The 15,139-nt window shown below is 37.7% G+C and overlaps 1 protein-coding gene across 8 annotated transcripts in view; it reads left to right on the top strand.

Annotated features, from left to right (window-relative positions):
• The window catches only part of ULK4 (unc-51 like kinase 4), a 538,746-nt gene that overhangs the window by 48,810 nt on the left and 474,797 nt on the right, over positions 1–15,139 (top strand). For all 8 annotated transcript variants that reach the window (XM_082348367.1, XM_082348366.1, XM_082348364.1 and 5 more), the window contains one exon: positions 6,532–6,610. In XM_082348367.1, coding sequence (XP_082204493.1) covers positions 6,532–6,610 — 79 coding nt within the window. The remainder of the gene's footprint in view (positions 1–6,531; positions 6,611–15,139) is intronic.

The raw sequence follows: 15,139 nt of genomic DNA, 5'->3' as shown, positions 1-15,139 counted from the left end.
TTGGGTACATACCTAGTAGTGGAATTGTTGGGCCATATGGTAATTCTGTGTTCAACCTTTTGAAGAACTGCCAAACTCTCTTTTACTGCTCTTCCCTGATTTTACCTTTGAGCTTTCAAGCTTGATACTTATCCTTGCTCATTTTACTGAGGATCACTATTTTATTTCAACAGTCATATTTTCAAGTTTTTGTTCATTTGTTCTCTGATTGGTCCTTTTTCCTAGCTGCCTATATTTGATTTAAAATGTACTTTTGAATTTGAGGATAAATTATAGGATTATAAAAATTCTGTTTTGGAATCGAATTTAGGGTTAAATATTGTGACTAATATTTAAGGTTACACATTAGGATTATAAAAATTTTATTGTTTTTAACCTGTGGATCACTTCGTTTTCATCATGGTCCTGCTTTTTAATGCTGTTCATTCCTCAAATGCTTGGTGATCTTTGGTACTTAGTTTATATTATGAATAAATGGTTAAACTGATCAGCATAGAGGCTGGCAGTACACATTTCCCCTATGGTTCTCTTAGTCTGTTTCTCCAACAACGTCTTCTTTAAAGGAAAGGGCTGGCCTGTGAGTGGATGACGCCTGTTGACGAGTTGACTTGTATGTTGGGAGCCCACCTGGCTGAAGAGCAGGTAGGCAGGCTGGAGGCCTCTTTAGTTTCCAGGTTGGGTTTTTCTTTGGGGTGGGGCTGGCTTTCTTCCATTAACCTCTTTCCTTGCTCTAGTATCTGGTGTGGAGGACCACTCTCTGTTCTCCACATCCATACTTGTATCCCACCCCAGAGTAGATTGCTCATTGTAGGAATAATTTTACATTTTTACCCTGGAGGCCAGGACTGAGGGTTTATTCTGTGTATCAGGGAAGGAGATGGGAAGGAGGCAGGATCTAATTGGCTCACCTGTTCATTGTGAAGTTCTCTAATCTGATGATTGTCTATAACTAATCCTTGCTTTCTGTTTTACTTTATTCCAAGCCTCTGAGGCTTGTTGGGAAGACCTGTCTTTACCTGTGGTTCTTAGACAGGAATTTCTTCTCTTCATTTTCTGTCTAATTCCATCTAAGTGTGTCATCTAGTATTTCCTCAAACATTCTGGTCTACTTTCAGCCCTTCTTTCTGTCTCCAGTTATTTAATTATAAATTTTTTTTCTTTTAGCAGACTCTTGAGGGAACAGAAAAGTGGGTGTCAGTGTCCCATCTGCTATCGTAAAGTTTTTTTTTTAATTTTATTTTTTTAAAATACAGCAGGTTCTTATTAGTTATCTATTTTATACATATTAGTGTATATATGTCAATCCCAATCTCCCAGTTCATCCCCCCAACCCCACTTTCCCCCCTTGGTGCCCATACGTTTGTTCTCTACATCTGTGTCTCTATTTCTGCCTTGCAAACTGATTCATCTGTACCATTTTTCTAAATTCTACATATATGCGTTAATATATGATATTTGTTTTTCTCTTTCTGACTTCACTCTGTATGACAGTCTCTTGATTTGTGTTATTTACATGATTGTGATTAACGGGCATTTTTATTTTTCATTTGCTGTCTAAGTTATACAGAAGTGTTTCTAAATTTACAAATGTTTAGGCTTTTAGTTTATGTTTGTTATTTCACTTTTATTATATCATCATATGTCCTGTATAATTTCTGCCTTTGGGAATTCTATGAATTTATCTTTGTGCTCTAATAAAAAATCATTAAAAAAATGTCATGAATTTAGTAGATAATGTGGTAATCATAGCTAGCCCATTCAGCACATATTAAATGTTAGACACCATGGTAATTTCTTCACATGGATTATTTCCTTTGACTCTTTGAGTAACTTGGTGAGGTACATATTGTTGTTAGTCCTAGTTAACATGAAGTAATCAGGCACGTGAAGGAGGAGTAACTAACCCAGGGTTCCTCCCCCCTTGACCATGGGGCTAAGACTGGCCTCAGGACATTTCATTCCAGAGTCCTAAACACCATCCTATACAGCCTCCCACTGAGTAAGTGTGGTCAGAGTTTAGATCGTAGAGCTTGATATATACATCTGTTACTATGATGCTTGTATGTTTGTATTCACTGTGGCCTTCTTGCTGTGCTTGGGAGAGAGGTAGATTGGAGTTTCCCACTACTGTTGGGTTTACTTTTTATTCTTTATTAATATGGTTTGTAACGACTCACAACTTATATCCTTTGTAGGTCATACCGTTTTTAGTTCTCAAACAATCTTTTCCTCATTTAATGATTTTAGCCTTAAATTCTGCTTTGATATTTACGTTGAAAATCCTGCTCCAATTTTGTTTACCTTTGTTCAGTCATATTTTTACCCACCCGTTTTCTACTAATGTGTTTAGTTACTTTGTTTTGATGTTGATATTATATTCATTCAGCAAACATTTATTGAGGGACCATGCCAGGTACTGTCTTAGTGCTCGCAGCCCTGCCTTCATGGACCTTGTGGGCTAGTGGGGGAGATGGATAATAAATAGTCTGTTTTATTAAACACACAAAGAAGTAACTATAACATTTTAGATCTGCTCTAATACAGTAGCCACTAGCTGCATGTGGTTATTTAAATTTAAATTTAAAACTAGTTCCATATTTCTCAAAAAACTAAAAATAGAACTACCCTATGACCCAGCAGTTTCATTCCTGTATATATATTTGAAAGAAACAAAAACACTAATTTGAAAAGATAATGCACCTCAATGTTCATAGCAACACTCTTCACAATAGCCAAGACATGGAAACAACCTAAATGTCCATCAACAGATGAATGGATAAAGAAGGTGTGGTACATATATACAATGGAATACTACTGAGCCATAAAAAAGAACCAGATTTTGCCTTTGCAGCAACATAGATGGACTTGAAGGGCATTATGCTAAGTGAAATAGAGATAGACAGATACTGTATGATATCACTTACATGTGGTACCTGAAAAATAAACTAGTGAATATAACAAAAAAGAAGCAGACTCACAGATACAGAGAAGAAACTAGTGGTTATCAGCGGTAAGAGGGATGGAGGAGAGGCAAGATAGGGGTAAGGGATTAAGAGGTACAAACTAATTTATATAAAATAAGCTACAAGGATATATTGTACAACACAGGGAATATAGCCTATGTTTTATAATAACTATATGTGAAGTATAACCTTTAAAAATGGTGAATCACTATATTGTACACTTATAACTTATATAATATTGTACATTAATTATACTTCAATAAAAAATTAGTTCCTTGAAGTAAATTTTGTGTGTATACATATACATATATATATTTATTTCTTCAGTTGCACCAGCCATACTTCAAGTGCTGGATAGTCACATGCATGTGGTGGGTACTGTGTTGTTGAACAACGTAGACATGGAATGTTTCTGTTACTGCACGAAGGTTGATTGGCCATTGCAGCTTTGCGTGCTGTTATGGATGTGGGATGTTCTGAGCTACAGTGTAATGGGTCATTGGGGGCGCCCGAAATGGTGACCTTTAAGAAAAATCCTGAATTATGAGATGGAGCCAGTTTTGTGAGGGCATTACATATAGATATAGTTGTATGTAAGTATTTGGTATAAATTGAGAAATATTGTCACTATTAGTTTAAATAGTTTACAACTTAAAACTGTAGGAGTTTCAAGGAGGGTGTTTTCTCTTGTTCTGATAGGAATTGTTTCTGGTGAGAATGGGAAAAATATTTAATTAGCATGTCCTGATACATTTTTCTTTTAGTTGGATAAATCTGGTTGCCATTATCTAATTTTGTAGATTGAAAAAGTGCTTCAAGGTTTCTGAAGTATTTTGAGCTTGTCTTTGAACTGAGATACATAAGTTTTTGCCTTGTATCCTTTAACTCATTAGTGAGTTTTTGATAATAGCATTTGTTTTACATTGTGAGAAAACTTAGAAGTTAATCCATCTGACCTTCTAAACTGCACACATTTAAGCAATTCAAAACTGAAGTGTAATTGACTTGACCGTGGTCCCATATCTGGTCAGTGACAGATCTGTGACTGGAAGCTTTTCCTTGTAACTTTTGGGCCAGTGTTCTACCAAATCTTTTTCAAAACCATTACTTTTAAAACATAATCTTCTTACTCAGAGGCAGAATGCTAATCATAGAAATGCCTAGGACTTCTTTAATCTGTTTATGTTTAGAGATTTAAATGGCTAATCCAAGAAGCATTGAAATCCATAACAATTATCTCTGTATGATAGAGTTCTGACAACACGAACACTTACCTGTGGTACTTCTCTGAGTGTGATTTGTTTCCCTTCATGGGTCCTGCACAGTTTATTTTACGAATATGAAAAGTAGAGGCTCTCTGGATGAGGAACTTGCAATGCAAGCATTACTAAATAAGAGTACAGTTCTAATCAACTCAACCATTTTTTTCCAATTAAAAAAGTCTTATCAAAACTAATTTTCTCCATGAAATGAACTTTTCCAAATCACCTGAAGTGATATTTAATAATTTATATTTCATTATAAAACTACTTTTATAATTTAACACTTCATTTTCTGCTGGGTAATGAAACAAACACCTCACTGAAAGTATTTTTACAATATTTGTTAGACTTGTAAAAATTTCTTTTAAAGTGAATATATACACATATGCTTCACTATCCTGATATTAATTACTGACTACTTGTGTATAAAATCATTGGTCTACTAATAAGTAGAGTAGAAGTCTTGAGAAAGAAAAATGGAGCTGGAGGAATCAGGCTTCCAGACTTCAGACTATACTACAGAGCTACAGTAATCAAGACAGTATAGTACTGGCACAAAAACAGAAATATAGATCAATGGAACAGGATAGAAAGCCCAGAGATAAACCCATGCACATATGGTCACCTTATCTTTGATAAAGGAGGCAATAGTATACAGTGGAGAAAAGACAGCCTCTTCAATAAATGGTGTGGGGAAAACTGGACAGCTACATGTAAAAGAATGGAATTAGAACACTTCCTAATACCATTCACAAAAATGAACTCAAAATGGATTAAAGACCTAAATATAAGGCCAGACACTATAAAACTTAGAGGAAAACATAGGCAGAACACGCTGACATAAATCACAACCAAGATCCTTTTTGACCCACCCTTAGAGAAATGGAAATAAAAACAAAAATAAACAAATAGGACCTAATGAAACTTAAAAGCTTTTGCACGGCAGGCAAAGGAAACCATATCAAGATGAAAAGACAACCCTCAGAATGGGAGAAAATATTTGCAAACAAAACAACTGACAAAGGATTAATCTCCAGAATATACAAGCAGTTCATGCAGCTCAATATCAAAAAAACAAACAACCCAACCCCAAAATGGGCAGAAGACCTAATTTAGACACTTCTCCAGAGAAGATATACAGATTGCCAATAAACACATGAAAAGATGCTCAACATCACTAATCATTAGAGAAATGCAAATCAAAACTACAGTGAGGTATCACCGCACACTAGTCAGAATGGCCATCATCAAAAAATCTACAAACAATAAATGCTAGAGAGGGTGTGGAGAAAAGGGAAACTTCTTGCATTGTTGGTGGGAATGTAAATTGATACAGCCACTATGGAGAACAGTATAGAGGTTCCTTAAACTAAAAATAGAACTACCATATGACCCAGCAATCCCACTACTGGGCATATACCCTGAGAAAACCATAATTCAAAAAGAGTCATGTACCACAATGTTCATTGCAGCACTATTTACAATAGCCAGGACATGGAAGCAACCTAAGTGTCCATCGACAGATGAATGGATAAAGAAGATGTTGCACATATATACAATGGAATATTACTCAGCCATGAAAAGAAACGAAATTGAGTTATTTGTAATGAGGTGGATGGACCCAGAGTCTGTCATACAGAGTGAAGTAAGTCAGAAAGAGAAAAACAAATACAGTATGCTAACACATTTATATGGAATCTAAAAAAAAATGGTTCTGATGAACCTAGGGACAGGACAGGAATAAAGACAGTTGTAGAGAGTGGACTTGAGGATATGGGGAGGGGGAAGGGTAAGCTGGGATGAAGTGAGAGAGTAACATTGACATATATACACTACCAAATGTAAAATAGATAGCTAGTGGGAAGCAGCTGCATAGCACAAGGAGGGTGGGAGGGAGATGCAAGAGTGAGGGGATATGGGGATATACTTATGTATATAGCTGCTTCTCTTTGTTATACAGCAGAAACTAACACAACATTGTAAAGCAATTATACTCCAATAAAGATGTTAAAAACTAAAAGAGCAGAGACTTAAAATTTTTTATTTTCCATTTCACTATTAAAGCACAACTTGTTCAGTTTTTGTCACCGTTACAGATGGTGCTACAGAGGGCATTGCGTTCAGGTCTCCCTGTGTACACAAGGGAACGTTTCTCTGGACCATATATGTACAGGAATGTATGCTCACCCTGTCTCATTCCACTTCTGTCTCATGTTAATGCTTACAGTTGTGTAATGTGACTAACGGGGTTTGGTTTCCCCGGTCCTAACTCTCCACTTCAGAGCCCATTTTCTCTCTGTTTACAGAAGGGCCAAGACAGCGCGGTTGATTGGTTTACTGGCCTCGCACACAACGGAGCTCCAGGAAAATACACCTGTTATTGAGGTAATTTCTTTTATTACTGAAATGTTATGAATGGCAAAGATTGTTCTTGACTTTAGAATATGCAGCTTTCATTGGTGTTAAGTGTGGAATTGTGGCAGTTGTTATAAAATAACCGCAGTAGACCTGTACACTTCAGCACAGCCGCTCATTTACAACATAGTCTGTTGTCAAAGGTGGTGTGGTGGAATTACAAGGCTTGTGGACTCTAGTCGTCATTACTGCATTTCAATAATTTTTGGATAAGGTTTATTTCATTACTAGTTTTCTTGTGGTCTACTCAACATTTTATTATAACTAAAGTATTTTCTACTGGAAGCCCAGCTCAACTTCAAATTAAAATTTTTTTGGGTTTTTCACATTGAATTAATGTTTTTATCCCTACCAGTTGTCGATTATTTCTGACAATAGTCACAGTATTTAACTGCCAGGCATGCACTAAAGATATTTTCAAATGCGGTCGGCCCTGTGTATTCACCGGTTCTGAGTCTGTGGATTCAGTCAGCCATGGATTGAAGATATTCAGGGGGAAAAAAGTTCTAGAAAGTTTCAGAAAGCAAAACTTGAATTTGCTGCACGCTGGCAATTATTTATATAAAATTTACATTGTACTAGGTAGTATAGATAATCTAGAGATGATTTAAAGTATGTGGGAGGATATGCATAGGTTATATGCAAATACTAGGCTATTTTATATAAGAGCATCTGTGGATTTTGGTATTTGTGGGGTTCCTGAAACCAGTTCCCCACAGATGCTGAGGGACAACTGAATCAATCATTTCTTTCAAATACCAATATTGGGAAGCCCTTATTAATTGACCAGTAATTCCAAGTCCCACGAAGTGGATGCTACCATTGTACTGCCTTTTTGAACGTTCCTGAACGCTAAAAACTACTTTCTTATCTATCCTGTTAATGTGTACTGCACTTAACTGGCAGTGGATTTTTATCCCTTGGACTAGGAGAGTGTCGAGTCAAAATAGGTGAGAAAAACCAAGGCTTTTAACGGGGAAGGGCAGAACTCCTGAAGGAAGGAGAAAATGGTAAAAAGAAGGGATTTTTGTAGAGCCAGACCTGGTAGTGTGGTATTTGGGGCTTTGAGAGGAATTGTTTAGCCAAGTACTGTCTAATAGAACTATCTGCGGTGAAGGAAGCTGTCCTGTATCTGTGCTGTCCAGTACCGTAGCCAGTTGCTGGGATGGTATTCCAGTTAGTCCTGGGCTGTCTAGGTGGAAGCAAATGGGAGATTAATTTGTGCTCAGTGCATTTCCTCTGCTTATGATTCCGTCCCCATTCCCTGCAATTATTAGACCTCTGAGCTACTAAAGAAAATGTTACTAAGTCTAAACTTTTCCTTCTTTTTGTGACCAAGAAAAATGAATTGTGACCTATATGATCACTGATGGTACCCAGTTTGGCTATCAGAGATCTATAAACTAGATTTTTATCTAAAAGACCAAGCAGATAGTGCAGTGACACTTCAGCAGAAGAGGAGAAGGCTTAGGAGCTCAAAAGTGGAGCCTCCTTCTGATGACTCAGAGCAAAGGGTCTCCAGTGAAACAGATTTGCTGGAGGAGATGGGAGAGAACGTGATGATAATTCTAAGACGAAGTCCTGACATTCTAGAGGACATTCTTGGATAATCAAAGTAGGAGGGAACAGTGTGCCATGAAGAAAGAGCCCCTGAAGGTGTAAAATATGACTGTTGAATTAAAAATATTCAGTAGATGCAGTAGTAAATAGGAGATACTGGGTACCTTAGAAGCTGAGTTAGTGAATTTGAAGATAAGTAGGATGTGAATTCTCTTAGGATTCAGAAGAAAGAAAAAAAAAAAGGATAAAAATTATGAACTAAAAGGGCACGGAAGACAGTTGCAGAACATCTCTTACACTGTCCAGTATGGTAGCCATCAGCCAAAAGTGGCTACTAGGCCCTTGAAAAGCAGCAAGTCTGAATTGAGATGAGCTGCAAGTAGAGAACACACACCAGATTTTGAAGACTCAATATGAAAAAAAAAATAATGTAAAGTATCTCACCTGTAATTTTCTTTATAGATTACATTTTTATTTTAAATTTTTATTGGAGTATAGTTGATTTACAATGTTGTGTTAGTTTCAGGTGTACAGCAAAGTGAATCAGTTATACAAATACATATATCCACTTTTTTAGATTACATTCTAAAACAATATTTTAGATATATTAGGAAAAATATTATAATTTTTACTTTTATTTTTTAATGTGGCTACTAGAAAATTTTAAATTGCCCATGTGGCTTGAATTCTATTTCTATGGGACAGCACTTGTCTAAGATAAACACAATGGGATTTCCAGGAGGAGAGATCCAAGCAAGCAGAAATGAAAAATAATAGGAGAAAATTTCACCCTGAGCTGAAGAAAGACTCACATCTTTAGATGAAAGGTTTTTCACCAAATGTCAGGCAAAACATTGAAAAAAAGAATGCACACGTAGATCTATCCTGGTGAAATTTGTAATTTCAAAGATAAAAATAAAACCTAAAACCCAGGTTATAAACAAATAAAAGCAAATTAGACTTACGTTTAATTTTTCTGTAACACTAAAGGCTAGAAGATAAAGAATGGTGGAAATGGATCGACACTTAGGAGGTCATGTGATGTTAAATTTCTCTGTTACGTCCGTTGTACTGCCTGCTTGTGGGGACAGAAGATGTTTTCAGAAACTCAATCTGAATTTCACCAACATTTCTAAAAAAAAAATTTACTTGAGCAAGCTACTTGAGGAGCTGCCAACTTCAACACCCCCTTTCCCACCCAAGTTTTAAGATAATGTAAAGGAGAAACAAATAAAAACAATGAATCTATTTAAATTTAAGTCTAAATAATAGCTGCTACTGTTGTTGTGAAATATAATCTGGAAAGAATGGATTCTTGAAAAAATATAAATATACTTAAAAAATTAATAGTAGCATGGAAGTAAATTCTACATTATTTTAGAGGGTCTGAAAAGGAAGGGGAGAAAGGAATGGAGAAGGAAAAGGCAAGTTCTTTATTGTTCTTTTATGAATTGAACATTTACAGAGTGCCTCTTGTGGGTATGGCCTGTGTTAATTGCAGTTAGACCGTCGTTCCAGGCAAGTTCTTGTCTTGTTCTAGAAGGAATTCATAGATGCTGTTTTATTCTTGGCACTGATAATCCATTTCATTCTTGGCATTGATACTCTTATTCTTAACAAATATTTGTCAGTATCTGCGTATGTACAGGGTGCTATCTAGGTGCTTATTTTATAAAAATAGATGGCAATCTCTGTTCTTGTGGAGCTTGTGTTCCAGTGTAAGGAGAGAGATAATCAACAAATAAATATATAAAATTCGGTGGTGATAAATTCAGTGGGAAAGATGTAGCAGGGTTTGGAAATGATGAGGTGGCAGCAGCGGTGGTTTAGAGATTGGCTGGTTGGGGAAGGCTGAGCAGAGACCTGAGGGAATAGTTCCCTCAGCTGGGGAAGAGCATTCCAGATGGGGAAGACACATGCACCCCAACGTTCACTGCAGCACTATTTACAATAGCCAGGATATGGAAGCAACCTAAATGTCCATGAACAGAGGAATGGATAAAGAAGACGTGGTACATATATACAATGGAATATTACTCAGCCATTAAAAGGAATGAAATTGGGTCATTTGTAGAGACATGGATGGACCTGGAGACTGTCATACAGAGTGAAGTAAGTCAGAAAGGGAAAAACAGATGTCGAATATTAACTCATATGTGTGGAATGTGAAAAGATTGGTATAGACGATCTTATTTACAAAGTGGAAATAGAGACGCAGATGTAGAGAACAAAAGTATGGATACCAAGGAGGAAAGGGTGGTGGTGGGATGAATTGGGAGATTGGGATTGATGTATATACACTATTGATACTATGTATAAAATAGATAACTAATGAGAACCTACTGTATAGCACAGGGAACTCTACTCAGTGCTCTGTGGTGACCTAAATGAGAAGGAAATCCAAAAAAGAGGGGATATATGTATACGTATAGCTGATTCACTTTGCGGTACAGTATACCGCAGTATTGTAAAGCAACTATACTCCAATAAAAATAAGTAAAAAGAAAAAAAAAAAAGGACTGGGGATAGATAAGTGATTGGCACGTTTCGAGAAACAACAAGGAGGCGAGTGTAGCTGGAACTGAGCCCGACACAGCGATGGGAGATGAGGTTAGTGAGGTAGCCAGAGGCCAGGCCATCCAGAACCTTGTTGTAAACCATGGTCAGAAGTTGGGGTTTTAGCCTGAATGAGATGGGAAGCCATTGGAGGATTTGGAGCAGAGGAGAGCCTTGGTGTGGCCCATGTTTGGAAAGGATCACTTTGTTACAAGGACAGGACAAGGTGGAATCAGACCACTTTAGGGGGCTGTGGCAGTTCAGATGAGGGATAGTGGTGAGTTGGACCAGGTTTGTAGTGGTGGAAAGAGTAAAAAAATGATCTTATTCTGGATACGTGTTTTTTTTTTTTTTTTTTTTCCACAGATAGATTTTGAAGAGTGTTGATAGATCTGCTGATTGCTCTGATATTTGAAGGCAGACTTTAATAACCAAGTCTGGCCAATATAAATTCTAGTATTCAATATGAAAAGTGCTGAGGCATCAGAAAAGCAAATCCAAAATGAAATTTCAAGACAGGCACCAGACTAGCAAAAATTAAAAAGCCTTAACAATCCTCAGTGTTGGTGAAATTACTAAGCAGGAGTGCTCACATGCTGCTGAGGAATGTAAATGGGCAGAGCCGCTCTGGAAAAGTGCTTGGTCTCTGAAAGCTGAGCACATCACTACCCTGTAACCGAGGGTACCAAGTGACATGTACAGGAGAAGTACATGATCTGGAAAAGTGCTTGATCTCTGAAAGCTGAGCACATCACTACCCTGTAACCCAGGGTACCAAGTGACATGTACAGGAAAAGTACATGATCTGGAAAAGTGCTTGATCTCTGAAAGCTGAGCACATCACTACCCTGTAACCCAGGGTACCAAGTGACATGTACAGGAAAAGTACATGATCTGGAAAAGTGCTTGATCTCTGAAAGCTGAGCACATCACTACCCTGTAACCCAGGGTACCAAGTGACATGTACAGGAATATATGTTACCAGCATGATTTGTAACAGCCCGAGATTTGAAACAACCCATGTGTCTATCAACAGCAGAACCGACAAAGTATGTCACATTCACACAGTGGAACGCTAAATAGCATTGCAAATGAGTTCATCCTTCAGCACTGGGAAATACGCTGGGATGAATCTCACAGTCATAGATAGTTTTCCTAGACATCAGTAGGACATTCCCTGGACAAGACTGATCTATACATTCAGGAATGTCCCGGGGCTGTGATGGCTCTTGTTTAGAGGGTCAGCTCCCCCTCGGCGCCAGAGGTGATGAGGGAGAGGGGTACGTAGGTAGGAGTCATGGAAGGTCTGGAGGTGAGGGCTGCCTTGAGGCACAGAGTCTGGGGAGGACAGAACAGAGGGCAGGGCTGGAGCTGAGAGGCTGCCCAAGTCCTCGTGCTTGGGACTGCTGTGGCTCTGATGGGATAGTATATTCTGCCACAGGAACTGGGCAGGTCTGGGCAGAAGGCATCAGTCACCTCAGGTGATGTGCCCAGCTCACCCCCGGCTCCATGCCTGTGGCCTGGTCCCCCTGGAAATTGCTGCTGCTGCGGCTGTGGCTACTGGGAGCATTTGGCCCAGCAGTTCTTGAGCTGCACCTGTCCCCGTGCTCACTCCGGTTGAGTTCTGTAGCCAGTGCTTCCCTCTCTTCAGTACTCTGTGTTCTCAAAGTATTTCCCCAGCTCTTGTTGCTGTCCCTGATTAAACATTGCATTCCTGATGCTCCATTGAGAGGGGGAGGTGCGTGTTAATTCCTGAGGTCCTTGTATGCTCTGTTCCTTCACTTTTCCCTTTCTGGGTGTTTGCTGATGTTTTATTAATTTGAAATGGAACTTGGGAAAAAATCATACTTAATTTAAAAAAGCAAGTGTATATTTAACTACCTAGGAAACTTTTGAATTATGAATTAACATATACTGTATTGTGAGTTATTTTCTGTTGGATAATGAGTTTACAGAATAACTTGAAATTGTGTCAGGTGGTCCTTTGTGATGCCATGATTTTTTTTTTTATTCTGTCACTACTTAACATTTTTTAGTTCTTTATTAATTCCTATGACCAATTGGCTGTAACAATTAAAACAGCCACTAGAGGGCGCACAAACACTGAAAACAAAGTTTTACAAGTTAAGAATTTATTTTACAACTTCGGGAAGGAGTAGGCTTGGCAGGTATTTGGTACTGTGTTCATCTTTTCCCTGTTTTTTGGAGTTTCTGCTGCATGAAATGTGGTTCCAGTCCATTGGCAATTATTACCATTTGAGATTAACGAAAGCCATGACAGCCTCTCCAGAACGATGCAGTCATTTCAGGAGATTTGGACTCCTCTGTGAGGCCCTATGATGAGCCTTAGGTTCAGAACTCTTGAGACCAGCTTTCTGTAACACATTTGTGTCTTCATACATAGTTTTTCAGTAAATCATTTATAAAATTTCAAGTGTGAGACGCGTCCTGATTTTTCCAGGTTTACTACCAGCAGACAATAAAAACCATGGTTGAAGATCCTGTAGGTATTTTAAAGGCATAGAATCTCATTTTATTTTATTTAAGTAATTTATTTTTTAAATTTTATTTTATTTTTTTTATTGGAGTATAGTTGATATACAGTGTTGTGTCAGTTTCAGGTGTACAGTAAAGTGATTCAGTTATGCATACATATATATTCTTTTTCAGATTCTTTTCCCTTATAGGTTATTACAAAATATTAATGGTTTCCTGTGCTATACAGTAGGTCCTTGTTGGTTATCTATTTTATATATGGTAGTGTATATATATTAATCCCAAACTCCTAATTTATCCTCCCTCTCTTTTCCCTTTGGTAACCATAAGTTTGTTTTCTATGTCTGTGGGTTTATTTCTGTTTTGTATATAAGTTGATTTGTATCATTTTTCTTTTTTTTTTTAGATTCCACATATAAGCGATACCATATGACATTTGTCTTTGGCTTACTTCACTTAGTATGATAATCTCTAGGTCTTTCCATGTTGCTGCAAATGGCATGATTTCATTCTTTTTTATAGAACCTTATTTTGAAGATAGATTTTATTCATTTTATTTATTTTTGGCTGTGTTAGGTCTTCGTTGCTGTGCGCGGGCTTTCTCTAGTTGCGGCGAGCGGGGGCTACTCTTTGTTGTGGTGTGCATGCTTCTTACTGCGGTGGCTTCTCTTGTTACGGAGCATGGGCTCTAGGCATGCAGGCTTCAGTAGTTGTGGCACATGGGCTCAGTAGTTGTGGCTCATGGGCTCTAGAGCGCAGGCTCAGTAGTTGTGGCGCACAGGCTTAGTTGCTCCACGGCATGTGGGATCTTCCCGGACCAGGGCTTGAACCTGTGTCCCCTGCATTGGCAGGCGGATTCTTAACCACTGCACTACCAGGGAAGCCCTAGGACCTCATTTTATTATTCATCACTGTAATCCACAGTGCCGAGCCAGCCAAGTAACGTGTATTTCTGTTATTTAGTCAGTGTTAAAGGATTTAATAAATGATTACAAGAATGGTGGGAAAGTGTGGCAGTATAATTTGTTACAAGACAGAAGAGATGGAGAAAAATCTGTTTTACTACCCTTATGGTACAATTTAAGTCCCTTCCATCCTATTCTATCATCAATGGCTATAGAAAAGAGTTGGTCATGATCTGTTGTATATATTGAATATTTAGAAGCATTTATTCAATTCTTCTTTGTTGTTTCTACAGAAAAATATTGCCAGCTTCTTAAACTTTTCTTCCTCGATATCACATTTACCACCCTGTATTTGTTGTGGTTCTTATGTGTAATAATTTAAAATAAATATGATATTATCCTACATATATGTAGTCTTAAGTGTGCTGTGGATATATTTTACGAAATTGAATATAGAGCCTTAAAATTTAGAACTGGAAGGAATATTAATAGACACTCTAGTTTGATCCCTTCATTAAACATTTTTATTACGGAAAATGTCAACATACATAAAAGTAGACTGAAATAATGACCTATCACTTCCAACAGTTATTAGAATTTTACCAATATTGTTTGTCTGTTGTCTTCTCTCTCTCTCACTCACCCTCCCTATCCCATTCCTTCTTTCTGTTCTCTTCCCTCTGTCTTCCCCCTCCTCCTTTCCCTTCCCCTTGCTGTAAGTTTTTTTTTTTTTGGCTGTGCCACGTGGTGTGCGGGATCTTATTTCCCCAACCAGTGATTGAACCTGTGCCCCCTGCAGTGGAATTGTGGAGTCCTAACCACTGGGCTGTCAGGGAATTCCACCGCCACCTTGCTGTAGTATTTTTTAAAAAAATTCCAGACATCATATTATACTCTTAAATACTCTAGTACATATATCTAACAGAAAAAGTTTTTAAAAAATACAATCACAATACCATTATCACACCCAACAAAATCGATG

The sequence above is a fragment of the Balaenoptera borealis genome, assembly GCF_965194805.1.
Source record: "Balaenoptera borealis genome assembly, chromosome: 12".
Classification (NCBI taxonomy): domain Eukaryota; kingdom Metazoa; phylum Chordata; class Mammalia; order Artiodactyla; family Balaenopteridae; genus Balaenoptera; species Balaenoptera borealis.
This window is presented reverse-complemented; position numbering and strand designations above follow the sequence as displayed.